The sequence below is a fragment of the Agelaius phoeniceus genome, chromosome 3 (assembly GCF_051311805.1).
Source record: "Agelaius phoeniceus isolate bAgePho1 chromosome 3, bAgePho1.hap1, whole genome shotgun sequence".
In the NCBI taxonomy this organism is placed as follows: Eukaryota; Metazoa; Chordata; class Aves; order Passeriformes; family Icteridae; genus Agelaius; species Agelaius phoeniceus.
In genome coordinates this window covers 27,517,484-27,540,246 of record NC_135267.1, presented here as the reverse complement: position 1 = coordinate 27,540,246, position 22,763 = coordinate 27,517,484, and the positions used below count along the sequence as shown (strand labels likewise).

General features: G+C 41.5%; 1 protein-coding gene across 1 annotated transcript in view; it reads left to right on the top strand.

Moving 5' to 3' along the window:
- The window catches only part of LOC143693612 (uncharacterized), a 29,761-nt gene extending 7,550 nt beyond the window's left edge, over positions 1–22,211 (top strand). The window contains exons 3-8 of the mRNA XM_077175968.1: positions 423–626; positions 2,762–2,998; positions 4,941–5,030; positions 5,695–5,772; positions 7,479–7,574; positions 20,611–22,211. Of these exons, the coding sequence (XP_077032083.1) occupies positions 423–626; positions 2,762–2,998; positions 4,941–5,030; positions 5,695–5,772; positions 7,479–7,574; positions 20,611–20,763 (858 nt within the window). The 3' untranslated portion in view covers positions 20,764–22,211. The remainder of the gene's footprint in view (positions 1–422; positions 627–2,761; positions 2,999–4,940; positions 5,031–5,694; positions 5,773–7,478; positions 7,575–20,610) is intronic.
- The last annotated feature ends 552 nt before the right edge of the window (positions 22,212–22,763 follow it).

Genomic DNA, 22,763 nt, shown 5'->3' with positions numbered 1-22,763 from the left:
TGAAGAGAGGAGTGACTTGATAGATTTTTTTAACTCAGGTCATGAGATGAGATGGTCACTAAAGGTCTGAGTACTCTTGTTTGTTTTCTCAGTAGTACACTTTATTGAAGACTATTGTCCATCATTAATTCTTCTTTATGATGCTGAAGGTAGGCTTGGTCCCATGCTCCTATAAGTCTTTAAAGGCTTCCACTATTTTCAGCAGCCTCTACTTGCTCTTTGTATCACCAGTAACACCCATTAACTGGCAAAGTGCCTCTGTGGGACTGAAGGTACTACTAAAGGTAAAAAAGGGACATGCAGGATTTGCAAGAATCAAAAATACCTTGCAGAACTTACCAGGAGCTTCTGCACTTACATACCTCAACTGCTTTCTTGAAATCTATTCATTGCCTTTTTTTAAAATGTCTTCTTTCCCTTAGGACTCTATTAAGTGGCTTCCCAAGTCTCCTAAACTGCACAGTGGCCATAACTGGAGCTCCCAGAGCTCTCGCTGGGCCTCATTGAAAGGGAGGGAAGGTTTTCCTGGTGGTAACCTGTACAAATTCAGCTCTGCCAATGGGAAATGGAGAGAAGGGAGGATCAGTCCTGAGCAAGAAGCAGAGGAACTCGAGGATCCTGATGATGTAAGTAGTCTTGAAATTGGGAGAGACAATGTGCATCTGTGAAGAGGCTGCAGCTGCTCACACTGCTGTGCAGCAGAGCACATTGGGTTTGTGGGACTTGCACTGCTTGTACTCTCATGTCCTTGCTTGTGCAGAGGGTACAGAACTATGTTCAGTGTTTTATTCCTTCACTTTGCTTGCAATTAATTCATCCAACCCTCAAGAGTACAGTTTGACCTGCAGGTTAAGATGGATAACCTGAGCAGTGATGAGACATGTTTTGTACTTTCCTCCTGCTTGCATCCCCAGTTACCAAGCTCCCTCCATCTCTTTCAGGTAAGTGGGTTGCTGGCAGCACTTGGGGCTCAGCATCTCCCTAGGTCTGGATGCTAGAAAAGTGAGGTTGCAGTGCTCCTCCACTGCATGTTGATTTTGGGTGCTGCTCTTCCAGGATGCTGATGTCTGCGAGCCCCTGCCTGCTGTAATTTCTCCAGCCTGTGCCTGCCAGGTGCCTGTCTGTAACCTGTGCTGCAGCCTGCCTGGGAAAAGGAGGTGGTGATTGCACTCTTGCAGCCTTTCCCTTTCAGGGCATTGCTTGCCATTCTTCCTGATGTTAACTGGGAGATGAGGCAGGAGTGGGGGCTCCTGCTCCTCTTCCAGGACCTCTGCTTCCTTCCTAGCCCCTGTGAGTGCTGCTGGTGTGCCCCCTCCTCCAGCCTGCACTCCTGGCTCTTGCTCGTGGCCTTCTTCCCTGGCACTCACAGCCCTGCAGACGTGTCCAGGTTAGTCAGCCTGGCACTGTAAAGAGAAATCTCTCTCAAGAGAAGAAAGGTAATGAATGCTTTATGCGAGTCAAAGCTAAGCAAATTCCCTTTTAAGTGAAAATGGGAAGCAATCATGCCTTTTATGCTTTCCCTGGGGTTGGCAATGCTTTTTTCCATCCTTACCAAAAAGAGATTGTGGGAAAGTGCCAATATAGATTGGAAAAATAAACTGTCCAGTGGGGTTCTGCACAGCTGTTCAAGGTAATACCACTGCTTTTTATTTTGGTATTAAACTTCCAGGCTTAGAAAAACACTTCTGGGGTTTATTTTCAGAGGTGTTGATGTGTGTTTGCTGCATCGTTTTACTGCCAACAGAAGATAGAAGGATTTGGGCAATATGAAGATCTGATTTGATGTGAACCCATCAAATTAAGGAGCAAAAATCAACTAAATATAAGTAAAGCATTCCTAAAATGTGAACAGAATTTGAGCATTGTGTCTGAATTTAATTTAACCCCTTGCCCTATAACTGATAGCTGGAAAACATCGCTACATTTTGCAGTCAAAATTGTCTGAAGCTTTAATTGTTGGTGGATGTATTTTAATTGTGTATTTCTCTCTTCAAGCCCTTGTGGTTTAGCTAGGCATTGGGTGACATTGTGAGCTCCTCACTGCATCTCAGAGTAGGTTAACCCTAGGGCCAGGCTTCAGAGTAGACTTTAGTATGCATCACCTTTGAGGTTCCATTTCCAGAGGACTCCTAAATCATTGAAGTTTGCAGGTCTCCACTCACTGCCATTTGCAACTGAAGTCAATCCAATGACTGAAACAAAGTCTTGGATACATAGATGCAAGGTAGGGCTTGCCTTCCCTCTCACATGTATGCTCCCAAGAATGGAATGTGAGTTTTGAGGAACTCAAAGAAACATTTTCTGTATGGAAATATCTTTCCTTTGCCTTGTGTGTGTGGTTCCTTCCCCCAGAACAGTGGATTCAGTGCTACAGAGCTGCCAGAGGCTGCCCAAAATGGTCTTGTTCTCATGCTCTGCCATTTTCACAGGCCATTGCAGGATTTGTGCACATATGGATATGTGTGTGTTACCTGTACTTGTGTGTACCAGGGAATCTAGTGAAAGGATGTACAAAATCCCAGTCCTCTCCCTGTTCCCACAATTTCCCCAGCGTTGAAGGCAAAACATGCCCAGAGAAATAATGGTAAAAGAAATCTTTGTATGTTTGCTGTAAAGTTCCAGTTTTGTCTTCAGTGAAATAAATTCTATCATACAGCAGTGTGAGGGTGAGGAACGAGTCCATGTTCCTCACGGGTGAGTTGTGTGTTTCAGATTCTCCTTGCTGTTTCTGTGTTTACCTTTTTTTATCTTTAACCCTCAGGAACCTATCTCCAAGTTTTCCGGCAGCCTTTTTGATAGCAACGAAAGCGTGCGCGATCAAAGAAATAGCAGAGCAACGCTCCAAGAAAAGCACAAGTTGGCCATGAAGGGGAAGGCTCTTCCAGGATCTAACAGCAGGGTGCAGCCACCCGTGTCAGCAGCTGGCAGCTTCCCCAGCCAGGGCGGCCGCGCCGCCGAGGAGCCGCGCACGCTGGATGTGCCGCAGCCCCCGCTGAAGGTCTGGAGCTGCTGCTGCTGCTGCTGGGGGTCTGCATGTCTGTGGGGCACTCCTGTGTCTGTGGGGCACTGCCTGTGTCTGTGGGCACTGCCTGTGTCTGTGGGGCACTCCCTGTGTCTCTGGGGCACCCCCTGTGTCTGTGGGGCACTCCCTGTGTCTGTGGGGCACTCCCTGTGTCTGTGGGGCACTCCCTGTGTCTATGGGGCACTCCTGTGTCTGTGGGGCACTCCCTGTGTCTCTGGGGCACCCCCTGTGTCTGTGGGGCACTCCCTGTGTCTGTGGGGCACTCCCTGTGTCTATGGGGCACTCCTGTGTCTGTGGGGCACCCCCTGTGTCTGTGGGGCACTCCCTGTGTCTGTGGGGCACTCCCTGTGTCTATGGGGCACTCCTGTGTCTCCCTGTGGGGCACTCCTTGTGTCTCCCTGTGGGGCACTCCTTGTGTCTCCCTGTGGGGCACTCCTGTGTCCCCCTGTGGGGCACTCCTGTGTCCCCCTGTGGGGCACTGCCTGTGTCTCTGGGGCACTCCTGTGTCTCCCTGTGGGGCACTCCTGTGTCTCCCTGTGGGGCACTCCTCTTGGGTGAGGCATTTTATGAAAGATGCAAAGAAGGGGGGACATTTGTCACGATCCGTCCTAGTGAATGGATGACGTGATGGTTCATAGGAGTGATCTCAGGGTGCAAAAAACCGGCACGGTACAAGGGGGTTTGCAGTGATAATCAAAACAAATGCACCTTTATTGAATGACCACAGCAAAATGCAATAGAGGGATTAAGGGAGAGAAAAAGATAGAGAGAAGAGAGAGAGGGGGGGATATAGCTACCAACGTAGAGGCAAAGTCCTTTGGTCCAGTCCAGTCGAGGATCCGCCTGTTACGCTGGGGAGATCTCAAAATCTCTAGCTAACTCAGAGGTTTTTATATTGAAAATTGTGAGGGAGGGGGGGGGAACATATACAGCAAGGAATAGATGTAACAGGTAGTCTATGTTCTCAGCAGCAAACGAGAGCCATTGTTTTTGTGGTCCAGTGGTCACAACCTGCAGGCAAACATCTCTCTTTGGTCAGCTTGCCTCCCTCCCACACCTCCCCCGGCTTGGGGGTTTCAGTCCCAGTCCTTGGAAGGAGGAGAGGGGCCTTTTCACATGGGAGTTTCATGTCTCAGTCCTTGATGGAGAGGCTTCTTACATCTCAGTCTGTCTGTCACGGTGGCTGTAAAACAGGTGAGGGTCTTCTGTGGGAGACCACCCAAAACTCAGGAGAAGTCCAGCCAGGCCGAGAGGTGGGACAGCTTCCAAAGCCATTGTTGCAAAAAAAGGGCACAGTGCCCCTTCTTCTTCTCAGTGTAGCATACAGCAAACACACCTGTGAAAACAATAACTTAACACTGTCCTTTCAGGTCTCAGGGCCTTTGGCGTGTGACTTTCTCCTTCAGAGCCAGAGATTCTAGATAGGGGGGGTCTTCTCTTCAGTGGTGCCCCAATGACAATCGTGAGGCAGAATGAGGGAAAATTCGGACGGACTCTCACAACATTGCATGGCAGATGTCATGAGGCTTACCTTAAAGAGAGTAAGGTCATTGTAATTGCTCCCCATGGCTTAGATGGAAAAAGAATTTCCCATTTAAAAACCCCAACAAAGCCCACTTTCCTCGTAGCCATGCATCTCACTTCATGTATCCAGCATTAGTACTTTGAGGCCAAATCAGAGGTACGTGCAGGTGGGCACTGAGCTGAGTGCAGTTCATTCAGTCCATGGTTTCACAGCAATGGTGGTAAGTCTTGCATGTGTCAGTGTTGAAGTGTAGCACCATTTTTCACAGGGCTGGGCTCTTCAGGAGCATGTCTGCTGGTGTTCAGAGTGGGAGGTAGTGTTTCAATGCTCACATAATTAAGAGGCAATATTTTTGATTAATCAGGTCACTTATCCATTATAATTCTTTTCCAGGTTACCATTACTGTGTGCAGTCAAATGGGGAGCCTTGGTATTAGCATTGCTGGTGGAAAGGGCTCATCGTCATGTAAAGAAAGTGATGAGGTGCATTTCATTTTTAAAAATTTGTCTAGTGGTTGTTAGGAATAGACAGATGAGTAGTTCCTTGAGTTGTTGTGTTTTGTTGTTTGCTTTCTGAAATTGTCCTTCCTGTAACATTTCCATCTTTCTAAAGCTAACAAGGGTTAACAGAGGTCGCTTATTTCCCAGAGCAGGATCTGGCTTTACATTTTGATGGGAAACTCCAGAAGGGATGATTTGGGAGCGATACCCAAATGTAAACCAATGATTTTGCAAAGACAACCTGATGGCTGAAATATTCTCATTTTCTGCCTCAATTTGGGGTCACTCCCTTGGCAATCTACATGCCTCTCCCATCTCATTTGTTCATTCCCAGGAGCTAACTTGGTTTGAGAGAAATATTTCACACATCTTCTCACTGATTTATCTTTTAAATAAATCTTTGTTTTCCAGTCTGTTCCCCATGGCACAGTGTAAACAATTACTGACTTTTGTTCATTGTTGTATGTGTCTGCCATGGAGGCTTTTTTTTTGTCTTGCTAATGTGCTAAGGCATCTAGTTTTTAATTTTATGGAGGCATCAAAACAATAAGTCTTGAAAATTAATTACTTCCCATTTGCTTTTTATATCAATGGGAGAACAATGGGAGAAACTGTCACTTCTGAAACCTGTGTTTTGTGTTACCAGGGGATCCTGATTGCACGGCTGCCAAAAGATGCTCCACCAGACTTGGCTGGTGTACAAGCAGGAGACAGAGTGGCTGAGGTAGATGGGTTGTTTGTCACTGTGGAGTGTGTTCTCTTGTTGTTGTCTTTTAATCAAACCACTTAGAGTTGAGGAACTTGACATCCATATCTAGGCCGGCCTTAGCTTTTTAGATGCTTGCCATTATGAAGAAATTATAATAACATTAAATTGTTGTATTCCTTCTTATTGTGTTCTAGTTGTCAGATCTTTATGTTCAAAGTGCTTAACAAAATATTTTAAATGAATGATATACAAAGGAAAATAATGGTCTTAAGTGGTTATGTAAGTATAAATTAAGTATTTGATCCAAGAAGCTTTCTTGTGAGTGGTATTAGATTTACTAGATGAGTTCATTACAGCTGCAACAAAGAAATATAAGCTAGATGAGCTTGTTTCCCCAAGGTAATTTTTGGTGGGAAGAGAACAGCTCAAAATAAGTCCCCTGATGGAGGCTTGCAGTGCCAGGGGATAAATGTGCCCCTCGGGCTGCTCCACCTCAAGCCTCATCTTTCCTAGCACAAGCCACATTCTTGAGCTTCAGAATTTCCCAAGAACAATGGGGAAAAATGGCCACATACAATTTTGTGTTACATACTTTTGATGTACTCTTTGGTTTCTACCTGCTGAGAATGGTGGAGTAGGAAGAGAACCTCTACAGAATTACTTTGAAGTGTAACTGTCCCATATTTCTTTCAGCTCTTGTTCTCTTAAACTGTCATTTATACTTGGTTATATTAATAGTTTTTGCTCCAGCATGGTCCATGTTGAATTAAGGTGGGATAGAGCAAGCAATATTATCTGTCTGTTAAATTGTCAGGAATAATGATACAATCTGTATTAGCCAAAGACTTTAATGATAAATTAATCTAATAATTTTGTAAAATTGTGCTATAGAGTTATTAATAGAAGGTGGTGTTCCATAATAGTAAATATTGTAATAGTTTGACAGGTCAGCTGTAGATAAAAATCTGTATAATTTTGCATTTTTTCTTTAATGAAAGGTATTGTAACAAATGGGAGAGAATGTAAATAATTATCTACATATCTCACATTATCAGATGATTAGGGAAAAAACCACAGGAATTTTAGTTACTGTACCTTTACTTTCTGAGCAGAGCATCTGATCAATTTAGTATCTTAAAAATCAACCCCATTGCTCAGGTTCCTCCATGAGGCTATCATTAAATATTTATTTTGGGGACTATTTGGAATATATTAGGTGTTAATGTCTGTTCACTTAATCAATAGTGAAATAAGTGAAAAAGAAGAAATTTCCCTTCCATCCTGTTCTGCCCTGCTGTTATTGTACAAATAGTTAGAATTTCTCCATCTCCCACAAGATGGCAGAATCATTCATCTGTTTAAAGAATATAGAAAACAACTCTCTGCTTTTTTTGTGTGTGTGTGTGACAAGAAGGAATTAATGGGGCGTGCTATAGAAATACTGCTGTTTTTACACAGGACTAATCTGTGTACAAATAACAAGCATTTTTCTCTGCACACTGTGTTACAACTTCTTATTCTTGAACTGGTAATTTCAATAGTTCAAATATAAAATTCACCAAAAATGGGAAACAGCAGGAATTGCAATTTTATTTGCTTTTGTTGTACAACCACATGTAGCAATAGGGCCAGGTGTTTGTATACTAACTTGAGAGGGAGGGAGCTCCTCTTCTTAAACAGCATTCAGAATAAAAATATGTTCCTGGTGTTTTCTTTTAAAGGCAACCTTTGTTTCAGAGCCTGCTGCCCTTAATGCTGCTCCTACTGAAGCTTCCCCCAAGGGCAGCCCCTCCCCGACAGTCAACCATGTCATAACAGTAAGTAGGATGCCCCCAGCAAATAACAAATCTCTCTTACCTAAGAAATTTGTGTGGTCTTAATGTTTGTGTTGTCTTTATATTAATGGTAGTAAAGACTGGCACAGAGCTCAACACATGTCAAAGATCAGAGACCCTACCAAGGATTTAGGTGGCTGTCACTGCAGCTGGCACATGGCTTCTGGAGGAGCTCAGCTCCTGGGCGAGCCCCCAGCTTCTGAAGCACTCTGGTGTGGGGACTCCAGGGTGGTGTCCATTCCCCCCAGTTTGAGTCATCGTTCTGCTGTCTGGACTCCGTCTCCAGCTAATGCAAGGAGCAGCATTTCCAGGGTCCCTCTTTTAGGAGGGAGAGGGTGAACTGCTACTTGGAGGTGGTGACCATTTTCCTCTTCTGACTGGAGGAGGAACTTGTGCCACAGGCTAAGACATGCCTGTATTTTAGGTGACTGGTGAGAGAAAGCTTACTGCCCATGTCACAGAAGGCAACAGCTGGGCCTGCAGAAATCCACTTTTTTGAACTTCTCTAGCAAGTTCAACTCTCTGAAGACCTGCCCTTATCTTGGTCGTCTATGGGCCCACTGATGAAACTATGGCTTCACTAGGAAGATAGAATAAGATCAAGGTATCTGAATAATTAAGGTCAAAAAGCATCTTACTTGTGTGGAGCTTGAAGTACCAGGAAGCAACAACTGTTTCTCCTACAGCAAATGCCAGAGGAATGCTTTGTTTGATTCCTCTTCTTTCACTCTTTGTTTAAATCTTTCTCCATGAATACCATTCACAACCCAGCTAATCACAAAAAATGAAAGTATGTATATTATATGAAAGACTATAATCAAAGACCATATCAGTTTTTGTAAACCATTTAGATAAGTAAAGTGATTTGTTAGTTGACTGAAAAAGTGAGCACATAGATCATTCAACTGCTTTTCTCTGGTTTCCTGTGTGAGTCATTGTCACTGTCAAACTGTGTTTGACATGTTGAGCTACAGCTTTTGTCCATGAGATAGACTAAGAAAGGCTTTCCCTTCTATTAGTTGCTTAAAGAAACTTATTTTGAGGCCTCTGGCCTCCAACATCATCTTGTAGATCATCATTTAGGCCAGTTTTATTTTCCAGCTTAAAACACTTTCATCAATTTTCATCAGTTTTACCTGGTAGCTATTTCTTAGTCTTTATCAGCATTGCAGGAAGCATGAGGCTTCCTGTTAGAGGAGTCACTGTTGGAAGGGTTTATTCACACATTGGTAGTGGCCTGGATCTGTTGCAGTTGTCTCTGACTTGTAGTATTTTCATCCAAAACAGAGAAATTACTGTATTTTTATGTTGTATGCCTCCCTTTAAAGTTCTTCAGGTGTAATGTGGGGAGGAGGCAGATTAGACTGAGATACTTAGAGCAGAGTACTCAGAGGGAGTAAACTGGCAAAATATGTTCTGAGTGTCAAAAGTGCAAGTTCTTTTGTGAAGAAACATTTGTATTTCTGGTTTTGTTTCTTTTTTGAAATCAAAATATTGGTGCTGTAGCAAATTATACATTTTATTGCCTGAAACCTGGAGCAGCATTCATCAATTTTAGGGATTATGGGCTTGTGGGGAGTATCCTGCTGACTTGGGACTGTTCAATTTCTCATCTGTTCTCACTTTGAAGTCCCTCTTATTTCTCAGTAACTGAAGGAAATCCTATTATCTGAAAAATGTTTGGAGCCTGGCTTCTCATGGAGGACTTGCTTTGCATGTTCAGATAAGCAGGTGGCAGTAGGACCTTAATGCAGAAACTTCTTCTGTGCTAGGAATATAGGAAGGTTCATTTCCTTTGTGTTTCTGATCAGGTTTCAATAGAAGATGGTTGTGTCTACATCAGGGGAGGGAAGGATTGAAGCATAATGGCAGAGAAACCAGAGACTCCTATTAGTATTCTGCAAAAACTGAGTATGTGCCAGATGGTGTCATCCTTCTTCTCCCTCTCTTCCATGTCATCATCCTGCCTTCCAGCAGATACTGTCTTCATCTGTTTATTGAATTTTAATAAACATCCTCTTTGCATATGCTCTCTGTGATAATATTTGTCTCATTCTTGTAGCCACAGCCCAGCCCATCTCTGAGCCAGCTGCTCTGGCATTACAGCAGGCAGTGCTGCTGCCAGGTTCAGGTTTCCTCTCTGTTTTCCCAGACCAGGCTTGGTTGCTCTAACTGCTTCTAAAAGGCTCATGTAATTGTTAACTCATCCAGCCAAACTCAATTTCAAACCCTTTGTGTCAGCTTTGGGATTTCATGACAGTGTGAATGACCAGTAATTAATTGGACAAACTAAATGTTCTTTCACAGTGAGTCATTGTTTTGCAAAGGAAAAATGAGAATCTTCCTTGGTTTTAATTATAATTGAGTATTTTGCTGACATGTAGATAGAGGGCTCAGAACTTTAATTACAAGTAGATAGTTTTTACATACAGTATTTTATAGACTTGCCTCAGTTATGCTAATCACACCGCAAAATTATGAAGATGCATTTTACTTTATTTAATATATATATATAAATACAAATATTTGAATTGAAACTAAACAAAAAAAAAAAAATCAGGCATATAAACAAATGCCCATACTGACTTTAACAGAAGGAACTTTATCTTGGATTCTGGAGTCTTCATTTCCAGTTTTCTTATTGTTTCATATCCATCCTCTCAAACATAGAGCTAACTCTTCACAATCTTTCTCCATCATAAATATTTTCATTCAACCTCTGACTGAAATTCCCAGAGGATTTTGTCTGACTGAATGGAGAGTGTTGACAGGTTTCAGCATTTTCTATAATTTCATAATATGCATCATCATGCCATCTTCTTTGACTCATTTTTGGGGCTATTAACATAATAAGGATATTAGGTAGATTGTAATTAATATCAAGTATTCAAGATATTTCAATCTAGTATTTAACTTAAATTGTTAGCATATTATTTGATTTAATTTTATGCCATTGCCCTGGGAATTTTCTCAATTATATTTTTTCATTTAGTTCACCAGGGGTACAAGTGTCACTGATCCTGGCATTTTCAAGGGAGGTTAAAGTAAGAATTACCAATTAAAAGTGATTGTGTGGATAAATAAATAAATAAATAAATAAAAGGTGAAGCTTACAGAACTGAAAAAAATCTGAAGAGCTTCTTTAGAAGGCTAAAAAAGCCAATTTTTTTGGCTGCTCTGTTAAAAATCCAGAGATACCAAATGTTCCTAAATCTGCTGAGAAAACAGACAAGTGTAGCAGAACCTGTAACATGTATCAAAATGAAATCCTCTTGTGCCTGCAGAAGGTGCATAAGCAGGTACACCATCTCCCACAGCATGCAGGCCTTCTGCCTTTGTCTCATATTGTTCACGTCCAAGTTGTGAGAAATCTTACATGGATGAGAATCCCAGCAGATCTACCTGCTTCATTTCCAGCTGATAGACTTTCCAAGAAAAAAAACCTTGATCCACTTACATTAGTTAAAAATCTTCAAAAATCTAATTATCAAGCTCTTTCTTTATTCATCTGAACATGTTCTAAACATATCAGAAAACTGAAATCATACAGCATAAAATAAAACTTTTGTTTCTTTAATCATTGTCTTACTTTGTTGAATTTTAAAAGCAAAGCCAGTGGAGTACTCAGGTCAGAGAAGCAGTATAAAAGGAGACAACAAAAGTGAGATTCAGAATGTCCTTATCATGAACAAAGCCAGCTTTCTTCTTAAGCTTGTTTCAAACAGGAAAGACCTTGCTCACATCACATACAGTGTTTGACTAACCTATAGCACCATAAGATCTACTATTTCAAGTTTCTTATGAGCAACTGTTTTATCCCTTCTCCAAAACATTTTCATGACTCTTTTAATCTTACCAGGTAAGGGTGTTTGTGTTTTTATGTTATTCTTTTTTCTATTCTGACAAGCTAAGTTTGTTTAAGAAGTCAAGAATCTAACTCTCCCCTGCCTTGCATCTGGTGCAGGTTTCCATGTGTTTCTAAAGAAGCCTGTGAGCCTTGTTGGGTGAGGGAACCTTACTCATGCTGTGAGCTCCAGTGGAGTGTGAGCACCCATGTGCCATGGGATTGCCTCCTCCATTTCATCTCCTAGTTTGCTTCTGCTTTTATCTAAGCAACTGAGTATTTCTGAGTCATGATGAAAGATGGAACATAAAAGGTGTGTGTTGTAGACACCGTGTTTGTATCCATAGTGTCGTGGTTAGGAACTTATTTTGTGAATTTGAAATTAAGTTCCTGCTCCCAACAAATGCTTCTGTTTGCACAGTGTATCTTTTTCCTCTCTTCCTTTTAAGTAGTTTTCTCACACACTCAGTCAAAACTGACTCATTTCAAACTTTAAGTTCTTGGATTTTGCAAAGCTTGTAATTAACAATGCTACATAGGAAAAACCTTTTAAAAAGACAGAACATTAATTGATCTTTTCAAGTTACCATATTAAAATATGTCCAAGTTAGAGAAAATCTACAAAGCGAGCCCATCATGTGGTAGACAATATAAGCACTACAGACAATATAAGCAAAAACATACAAAAGACAGACTCAAGCAAGGCACCTTGAACTGTGCTGTAGGATAGCAGATTATTTGAGAATAAAAGAGGGTAAGTATTTAAAGAACTACACAAATAATAAACAATGTCCTCCCTGGTGAAAAGCATCCTTGTGGACTCTGGGAGTGCTGCAGGGGAAGAGACTGCACTGAGTTCCTGCAGGCTTCCGACAGCCACTGCCTTCCACAGGGGTGATGAGTTTTCTTCAAAAAAATCAAAGGATTGGCAACTTGGACTTGCTTATGGGGGCAGTGCCTTTTAAGTCTCCTGATGTGGTCAGAGCAATGCATTTTCTTTGATGTTTTCATGGTGTCAGGCCATAAATGATTACACACTTACATGAAGGCACTTACATAAAAATCTGTAAGTCAGGTTCCAGTGTCAGGGAAGTCACTATCCAGTGGCACATTAGAAGATGAAAGAAATGGACCAAGGACAATTTTTCATACACAATTTGAATCATATAAAAGCCTTTTGTGCTTGACAGCATTGCAGATATGACATGATGAGAATTGATCTTCCATTTTTGTTTGACACAGCTCCATTTTCTTGCCTTGTGCATTGCCCTTGGGAGGCGCTTGGCAGAGAGCAAGAACAGAAAAGAGCTTTGCTCTAAATGTGACATGACCAAATGTTGTATACACTGCATGCTGGGAGACAGATGAAACATGCAAGATGTTCTCTTGCTATTCCAAGAAGTAGAGAAAATACTCAGTTTTAAAACTGGGCTATAAAATATATCAATACCTAGAAAATTCACACAGAGGAAATTTCCATAGACTTATAGAGTGGTTTGGGTCAGAATGTACCTTTAAAGGCCATCTTGTACCCTAGTTGTAGTGACCAGGGACATCTTCCACTAGAACAGGTTGCTCAGAGCCCTGTCCAACCTGTTCTTGAATATTTCCAGGAATGGGGAATCCACATGTGTCTGAGCAACCTGTTCCAGTGTTTTACTGCCTGTCTGGTTCATTGACTTCCAGGAAATCATACTGAGCTGAATTAGATTTTGAAATTAATCACTGTGCACAGTGTGGGAACAGCAACAGGTAAGAGAGATGGGCTGGTGGGGCAGCCCCTGCTCAGGCCCTCACCAGGCTGCTGCACACAAAACTGAGGCAGCACTTGCAGAAGCATGGTGCCAAATGCCAAGTGCTTGAGAGTGCTGTGGCTGCTCCAAGGGCAAGGATGGACTGAATTATGTGGTGCCCTCTCCCAGCCCCAAGCAACAAAGGTGTTGTCATGAGCTGGTTGCTCCCTGAGTGCAGCAGCACAGGTCCCACACATTTCCTTGCGCAGAGGTCTTCTGTAGCCAGGTGTAATGAGGTGCTTCATCCATGCTTTGCATCTCACCAAAGATTTATCTTCCCCAGAGCATAGGAGAGGTTTATACCTCTCTCTCTCCATCCAACTATACAATTTCTGGGGTTTGGCCAGAGGTCAAACACAGCAGTAAAACAGCAGTAAAATAACATTGTAAAGTGCTGGGAAAAAGGGATGCAGCCAGGGATTTCTACAACCAGGAGAGCTGAGGGTGCACCATAAAACACAAGCTTATTGAAACGTCCCTGATACGCTATGGAAAAGGAGCTGTGTTGAGTGCCTGGACGGGGTTTCCAGGTTCCTGTGTTTCCATACCCACAGCTGGCCATCAGCTGGTTTGTGTCCCCTTGGCCCTGCCCCAGCTGTGCCCTGGCTGCTGTGCCCGCTCCCGCCCAGAGGTGGGGTTGCTTGTGAGTAATTGACTCCCAGGGAGATAACTGGGTCTCTTTCTCTCTCTTTCACTTGTATTTCCTTGTTTCTTTTCGGGGAGAAGGTTGTTTTGTTTCTATTGCTGCTGACATCAGTTAAGAACACCATCAGATGCTGCTTTGTTGTGAACTGTGCAGCTCAGATCTGCCCTTTCTCTGCTGTTCTGTTGGATGCATTTTTGCAACTGCTTTTAAAATTTTTTATTTAAAAGTCCAGCTGTGAAATATTTTTTAGGCATAAGTAAATGCCTTACTTTACTAAATTATATTTAGACAGTTTTTTTTGTGAATACAGTCACTATCAAATGTGATCTTTTGCATCTAGCAAAGGACTGTTTTCATTGTTTAGTGAGAAGTCTAAATTTCCTGTTCAGGTCTAAAAAACTACTTCCACCCCAAGTGATGACAAAACAGGTAAAACTAAGTATGAAATCATAACATTATTCATTCCTGCACATGCTGTCAACTGTGTTGATAATTTTGTTTTCCCCAGTTAAGGGTACCATCCTTAGCACTGGAGTCACTGCAGATCAGCTGTAAAGTCAAATTTTAAAAATATGCATTATTTAAATACAAATTTCAATATAAGCAGAGTTAGGCAGGCATTCCTATTACAGGTATTTTCTAGTTGGGGAATATTTTCTTTTAAAATTTACCTGTTTGAACTAGGTAAAGTTGAAAGTATGTCTGGTTTTCTTGCTAAAAAAGGTCAATCCAAATTCTTTGTTCTTGCCCTTATTCCATCAAACTTTGGCCTTTCATGTGTCATTTCACCTTTGATTTGTAGCCTCTGTCCCCAGAAGCTGGCCTTGCTGCCAGCTGTGATTTGCCCTGTCACTGCTGGCTGTGCCTTTGATGAGAAGCTTGGGCTGTAGCTGTGACTGTTGCCTTGAGAATTCCCTCTCTGGCTAATACTGGAGTATGGATCTGTGGCCTGGGAGGGGCCAGGGGAAGGGAAAGGCTTATAAAAGAAAAACAAGATGATGGGGTTTGTTCTGTTCAGTTTTAGTTTAGAAAAAATGATAAAAAGACATAATGAACCATCTTTTATGGACTGTTCTGCAATGTTTTGGACAGACATTTTGGCTAGAAGTAGGCAAGGAAAGCATATGTGTGCATCTGGAAGTTAAAAATTATTGGATGTTAACCTGTTGGCAAGACATCACATTTATCATGCTTTATTTTAAAAACTGCTTTCAAGCATCATAGCTAGTTGTGGGATTGTTCCTATCCTGAATTTTTGCAGCCAACACTGCAGCTGAATTGCCCCAAGTTGTTTAGATGGCTTTATTTTGCTTCTTCCTGCAGAGGACCAGGCATGCACAGGCAGCCCCCTGTCTGTGCTCCAGCTGAAGGACTCTGAGTTTCAATGTAGGATGTTAATCCTATTAAATGAGAGTGTCTGAAATAATTTGATTTTTAGTTATGTGTGATTCAAACAAAATTGGATTTTTTTTAGTGTAGGAAGTCTTAGTGGTTATGTTAGAAAAGTGACACAAACAAGGTAATGGAAGAAGTTTCCACAGAGAGCTCACTGGTTTTGCTATAGGACATGTCCATTTTGAAGTTTACTTTTTAGGTACTGAAAATGTAATTTTGGGGAAAAATGGAAAAATAGTAACTTGTTTCAAGTAATTAATGATGCATTTTTCTGAAAAAGTATTCTATGTATTTTGACAATTTGAGATTGAATAGTAGTTCCAATATTATTTAAATAATGATATTTAAAGCATGATGATGGAAAGTGAGTAGGAGGACTTTGAAATTTCAACAGAAGAATTTTAAACAAGTTCAAACACTGCTGAGTAACCAGCAGTGGAGAAAACAATGGAATAACAGGAAATCTTGATAGTTTGTCCTCCTACACTGGCATAGATTTTTTTCTGCAGAATTATCTACAGAAGATGGAAGTTTCACACCTTCCCACATGCCTTAGACAAGCAGCTCAGGTGCCTGTACTGGAAGGGTTTTCCATTGCCATCCTAAATGTCTCTGTGTTGCCCTGTCTGTAATGGGCAGTGGAAATAGTTTGTTTCCTCTTTTCTGTGCCATTTTTTCACATAGGAAATCTGTTCTATCTTCCCTCAATCATGCTGCCCAGGAAATGTACATTCAAATACAAATAGTAAAGAAAACTGCAAGAGCCAAGCTTGCCCATTTAATAGGGTAATGCTGAGGTCAGTGAAAATAAGCAGGGAAATAAGAAAGCGAAGGTAAAATCCCTCTGGGACTCTGGGAAGAGAAGCACTGGGTTTGAGAAAAGGATATAACAAAATATAATGCAAGTTTAGAGTTGTTCAGTTTTGTTACTTTCATTTGTTTGTGGTTTGTTTTGTTGTTGTTGTTATTTTCTTTTTGTTTTAACAAAACTGAAAGAGTAAAGGAAGCTGATAAAGCTGATATTGTGATATTCCTGGAGCTTGGGTGAATGTGAAGGCAGTGATAGAGTGCTGGGCTCTTAGGGGATGGTTAGGTGCAGATGGTTAGGCCACTGTGGTTAGAAATGTGATGTGTGCTGCTTACATCCATTTTGAGTTGGTTTTGCTTTATAGAGGAGCTTGATTGGTACCTCTGCTGCAAGGAGAGAGGGACTAGAGGCCTGAGCCTCTTTTCATTGAATTAGACCTTGTACAAATGCATGCTCTGTTACTTAGTTGCATTTGGAATTGCATAACTGGCACCATCCTCAGCTGAGAGTTGTTTTTCCATTGGTCCCTATGATTCAGATTTGAGGAAATGGGCTCCTCAGCATCCCATCAGGGAGAGAGGCACAGAGGAGGATGCCTGGCTGCAGGACAAGGAGCAGCCACGGTTTAGGGACAGTAGTGGCACAGGTTCACAGGGGGTTTCAGAGGGACAGTGGGCAGGGGGGTGTGCAGAAAGCAGAGGGGCAGAGATGCAGCTGCACGGGGACCAGGACATTTGATTTGTTAGAAAGACTCACCAGACTGTGTCCAAATCAGCAAGAGTCAGTGTCTGTGTGGGCTTTCACCTGCCTGGAGAGGGCACAGAGGGGCTGCTGTAGATCACACCTGAGCCCACTCTTCTCTTGGGAGTGCAGGTTTGCAGCCTCTGCAGCACTTCAGGGCTGAGACACTGTTCAGCCTCTGCTGTACAAAACTGGTTGTTCATTTAGTGCTGCTTCCTCTTTACCTGCAGCAACATGAAACACTAGATGTAAGACTTCCCCAACACCATGTGTTTTGTGGAGCAGTTAACACAATCACCTCAGAAATGTTGAAGGAGCACTTTTCATCAATTAAATTGATTTTATAATTTTCAGACCTAGTTCCATCATAATATTTGAAAGACAGTATGCAAGCAGTCATGAAATGTTTGAATAAAATCTCTTTTAGAGAATTAGTTTCAGTTCTTTGGAAACTGGGTAGTAGGAACCATGCTGAAAAAGAGTACTTAAAACTGACATTCAAAATGGCTAGGTCTTTTCTTCAAAATGACAAATAGGTACAGGTGACTCTGCATTGCTAATGAGATGCATGTCAGTCATGGGGAGGTGTGCACATATCTATTTTTGAGCAGCACGGTACACAAAGAAAGGTCTTCCCTGAGCTTTGAACTGACAGCTCAATGAAATGCAAAGCATGGTCCTGGATATGACTGTGGGTAACTGGGAGCACAGACCTCTGCAGTAGTTCTTGAGCTGTCAGAATTTCATTATGTGACCCAGCAAACCACCTGTATGTATAGATGTGCATTTGCTGCACTGCAAAGCAGCTGGCTGCTGGCTGTTGTTAAGCAAGAAGCATATTTCAGCAAAGATCAGAACTATCCAGAGCAAGGAAAGCTTATAAATTATGTCATATGTGCATGACAAAAGCACATCTTTCCAGGACTTGTAGCTTTGCCAGTGCTTAGGATCTATATAGGTTATTTAAAGCTTCTGGAAAGGTGCTCTTCTTAGTTTAAACAGAAGAAGGGGGGGGGGGGGGGAAAGGTACATAATTGGGTGCTCAGTACACCAGGATACACACTAGATTTATACATGGTTTTAAAATCAGCTTGCACCTATCAGGGGTGAGATTCAGCTCTGGACTGACAGCTGCAGTTTGGTGTCTGCGTGTAGTGTGCTGTGAGCTGAGGGGAGTTGGACCTAATGTCAGAGGAGCCTGGGGAATAATTCATTTCATTTCAATGCAGAAACCTCCTGGCTGAATGTGCAACACCACAAGGCATCAATATGCTGGTGTCATTTCCTAAATCAAATAATGTACAGAGAGGAAATAATAGATAAACAATTGAATTGTGTGATGTCAACATTAAATGTTCTCATGAAGTAGAAGCAGCTGGTAAGTCAGAAGATCTAACTTTCCTGCAAATTTTCATACTGCTAGTAAGATGGCCACTTGATTTATTAAACATTATCCTCTTACCTGTTTGTTAGAGATATTGCCTCACCCTTATATATTTTCATTACATGTTAAACCTTTTTTGGAAAGCAGTAAAAAGGAGGATGATTTTGTGCACCAGAGTGAAATTTGTAATAATCGATTCATTGATAAAAACAATTACTGATACATTATATGACTATATGACAATTACTGCTACATTATATGACTGACACTGGGTTTTTTTTTTCCTCAGTTACAGCATTTAAATTAATTTTAAAACATTGCAATATGATTCTCAAAGAATACAAAGTTCTTGTCCAAAAAAAAATACGAATCAAATCCATGTATGCATATTTTACTGACAAATTTAAGCATTTATGTTTTCTCTTAATGTTTCCCTTAAATATGTTTAGTCAGTAAAGAAGCTGAAATATGCAATTTTTTAAAGATCAAGAATTGATTTGATTTATGGCTCTTAATTAATCCTTTATTGCTTTCAGGGGGATGAATTGAATGAATGATGAAATTAAATTAATTTTGTATATTTACTTGTCTTTATTTTTAAAAAAGTATCTTAATCTTTTTTTCACCTAGAGGAGGTTTTTTAAAAGATTAGCTAATGAGAGGAAAAGGCAATTTATCCTAATTTTGCTTTATCAGTGGCTTTTTGACATAAAACAAAAAATGAAAGGCAGACCAAGGGCAATCATCCTTTATTGGAAGTGGTAAAAAACAGAGAAAAAGGATAAGCAAAAGTCTGAGGTACTTAATGATTTCTTTGCCTCAGTCTTTAATAGCAAGACCAGTTGTTCTCTGGGTGCCAGTCCCCTAACCTGTAACACAAGGATAGGGTGTAGAATTAAAGCCCCTTAATCCAAGGGAAATATCCAACACCTGCTAGACAACACAAGTTAGACACACACAGAGCTCTGTGGAGAATCCAGCCAGGGGTACTGAGAGAGCTGGTGAAGTGCTCACCAAGCCCCTTTCACCATCTCCTGGCAGTCCTGGCTAACTGGGCAGGTCCCAGCTGACTGGAGGTTGGCAAATGAGATTCCCATCTAGAAGAGGGGCTGGAGGGAGCATCCAGGAAACTTCAACTTGACTGACCTAATCTTCTATGACAAAGTGACCCACTCAGATTTTGTCTACCTAGAATTTAGTAAAGCCTTTGCCTTAATTTCCCAGAGCATTTTCCTGGAGAACCTTGCTGCTGATGGTTTTGTTGCTGGGTTAAAACTGGCTGGATGGCCAGGCCCAGAGGATGGTGATGAATGGTGCTACATTCAGCTGGTGGCTGGTTACTGGTGGTGTTTCCCAGGACTCAGTACTGGGGCCAGTCCTCTTTAGTATCTTTATCAATGATCTGGATGAGAGCACTGAGTGCACCATCAGCCAGTTTGCTGGTGACACCAGGCTCGGTGGGAGTGTTGACCTGCTGGAGGGCAGGAAGGCTCTGCAGAGGGATTTGGACAGGCTGGATTGATGGTCCAAGCCAGTTGTGTGAGTTCAATGAGGCTAAGTGTCAGGTTCTGCCCTTCAGTCACAACAGCCCCATGCAGAGCTACAGGCTGGATGCAGAATGGAAAAGGACCTGGGAGTGCTGGACTTCAGCTGGCTGATCATGAGCCAATGTGAGCCCAGGTGGCCAGGAAGGGCAGTGGCATCCTGGCCTGTATCAGCAGGAGCAGGGCAGGGATTGTCCCCCTGTACTCAGCACTGCTGAGGCCACACCTCAAATCCTGTGTGCAGTTCTGGGCCCCTCACTGTGAGCAAGACATTGAGGGGCTGGAGTGAGTCCAGGGAAGGGCAGTGGAGCTGGTGGAGGGTCTGGAGCACAAGGGCTGTGAGGAGCAGCTGAGGGAGCTGGGGGTGTTTAGCCTGGAGAAGAAGAAGCTCAGAGGAGACGTGAGCTTCTTCTTCTGTCTAGCATTGCCTGAAAGGAGATTGTAAAAAGGTGGGGTTTGGTCTCTTCTGCCATGTAACAAGTGACAGGGCAAGAGGAAATGCTCTGAAGTTGTGCCAGGGTAGGTTTATATAGGATATTAGAAAAAAAGTCTTTACAGAAAGGGTGTTCAAGCATCAGAACACATTGCCCAGGGAAGTGGCTGAGTCACCACCCCTGGACATGTAGTTGTGGCACTTAGGGACATGGTTTAGTGGTGGACTTGGCAGTGCTGGGTTAGTAGTTGGACTTGATGATCTTAAATGTCTTTTCCAACCTAACAATTCTATGATTCTCTATGGTGTTGGACCTCTCATATTTTTTTCTCATCACCTGTTTCCCCTGTCCCTTTAAAATATTCCTATTAAACGCATCCCTGCTCTTGATCTGATTCTTTTCTCTGAAATCTTTCCCATCTTGCTGAAGATACCTCGGATAATCCTCACACGCCCGTCCACTTCTGATGAAGATGCTGACCAGCTGCCCCCAGACCCTGAGGACTTTGAGCCCGAGGAGCCTGACAGCACAGAAGGCCATGCCTATTCAGACTGTCTGAGCAGTGCTTTCTATCCTCCCTAATAAAGTACTTTTCTGGCAGGAGTTCATGGGTGGTTTTCTTTCCCATTGTTTGATGACATTTAATGTAGTACTTGAACCGCTATGCCTTATTTATAGTGAAAACCATGACATGGAGGATGGATTTGGGAGGAGAACCCTGCTTGTATTTCTTTGCCTTGAACTTCTTTCAGCAAGAACTTATGAACCTGGAATGCACTGGGTCAAGTTTTGTGAATGTCACCACGTGTTTCAGTAGCCACTTGTAAAGGTACCCTGCAGCACCTAAATGTAATGGAGAAAAATGCAAGTGATTTTAATTCAGAAGGTACTTTACCCATTTGGAAACACACTGAAAACAATTGTATAGTTGGATGGGATTTTTAAAATCTTGTGTCCATGATTTGTCTAAACAGCTCATCCTTCTATCTCTCCCCAGGTTCCTTTGATTTGTCCCTTTTAATGTCATTTTCTATGAGGATTTAAAAAAAAAAAATGTCTTTAAATAGTCCTGTTTTTTTTTTTTTTTTTTTTTACCCACTGAGAAATGTTATCTGTGTTGGAATTCTGTATCTCATTCTATTGTAATAAAGAACAGTTTCTCCAGTTATATCAGTAATGTGAATGTATATCAGATTTGAACAGGACCTGTAAGTTGTATTTCATTAGATCCACATGCAGGAGGCACCTTATGCAACTATGTACCTGATATGAAGTGAGAAGCAATTTCTTATGCATGAGGAACTGCCTGAAACTTCTTTTTTTCCCCCTGACTTGCATATAAGCAGAACACTTAATTTGCCTTACTGCAGTATGCCTGTGTTTCATGTATAGATATGTATGTGAGGAAAGCATTTAAGAGCAAATTGTTCTGTACAACACTTTTCAATCCTTTAATTCTCTTCACTGCTATTCAGTGCATTGGTTTCTAATGCATTTTAAGCTGTTTAAGGGAACTGTTTGGGACTGTTCTTTTTTGGGGGTTCCATGGTGCTGCCTTAACTCAGAGGTGGGGTCTGGCCCTGCTAGACTTGAATGCCATGACTTTCTTTTCATGTACATTAAGTGTGCATTTATGGTTTTTATGATGTTTATACAGTTTATTTTCCTGTAAATGTAATATAACACAACCTGACCTGGTAAATGCTCATATTTTATTCACATTCTTGAGAAAGATTTCTCAGATGACCATTCATAACTTCAATGAATGCTGGTAGCTGGCTTTTACAGAATTAGAAAGTTTCCAGGAGGGTATGGCTGTCACAAAGAGAACAATATCTCCTACTAACAAAAGGGATATTTTATTTTGAAGAGATGGATTTGTGCTAGCAGTATGATATCAAGTCAATGGCATCCAGTTAGGTTTTTTATTATCTTGTACATCTGCATTTTAATTGATGATAGCAATAGGAATATTAAGCTAACTTCATTCATTTGCAAAATGAACATTATCTTAGAATCTCCTATGACTGTAATATTAAAGACTGTATAATGTGCGTAAGCATAGGCTTAAATGATATTGATAAATGAAATGTTATTTAAAATATTTGTTTCCCATCTCTTTTCTTCCTCCAAAATATACAGGGTTCTTCCACTATGACCTAATGTTTGATCAATGCACATTGTAAAAATATCAAACTCAGAACCCACAAATGCTTTGGCCCTCTAGCTAGTAATGCACAATTTACTATACTTTATTGTGTCTCACTAGACTGCAAAAAAACCCACAAACCCTCAGCTGTTATAAATCAGCCTTAGATTGCAGAACAAGTTGTAGTCAAAAGCTAGTAAAAATAAGAGTTCTGTTGAGAACTTGGTATTTTCTTCCTTTTTACCTCCCATGCAGAAGTGTTTGTTTTAGATTTTCCATTAGATCTTGGAAATCAAAACAGTTGCTATCAAAATTACAAGCTTTTAACCAAATGCTGTCGCCATTCAGGTAAGTTTTAAACACTGAGATTTTTATCTGTCCTTCTTTACTGATTTTCAAAGCAAATTTCATACTGCAGTGTTGAAAATTTTCC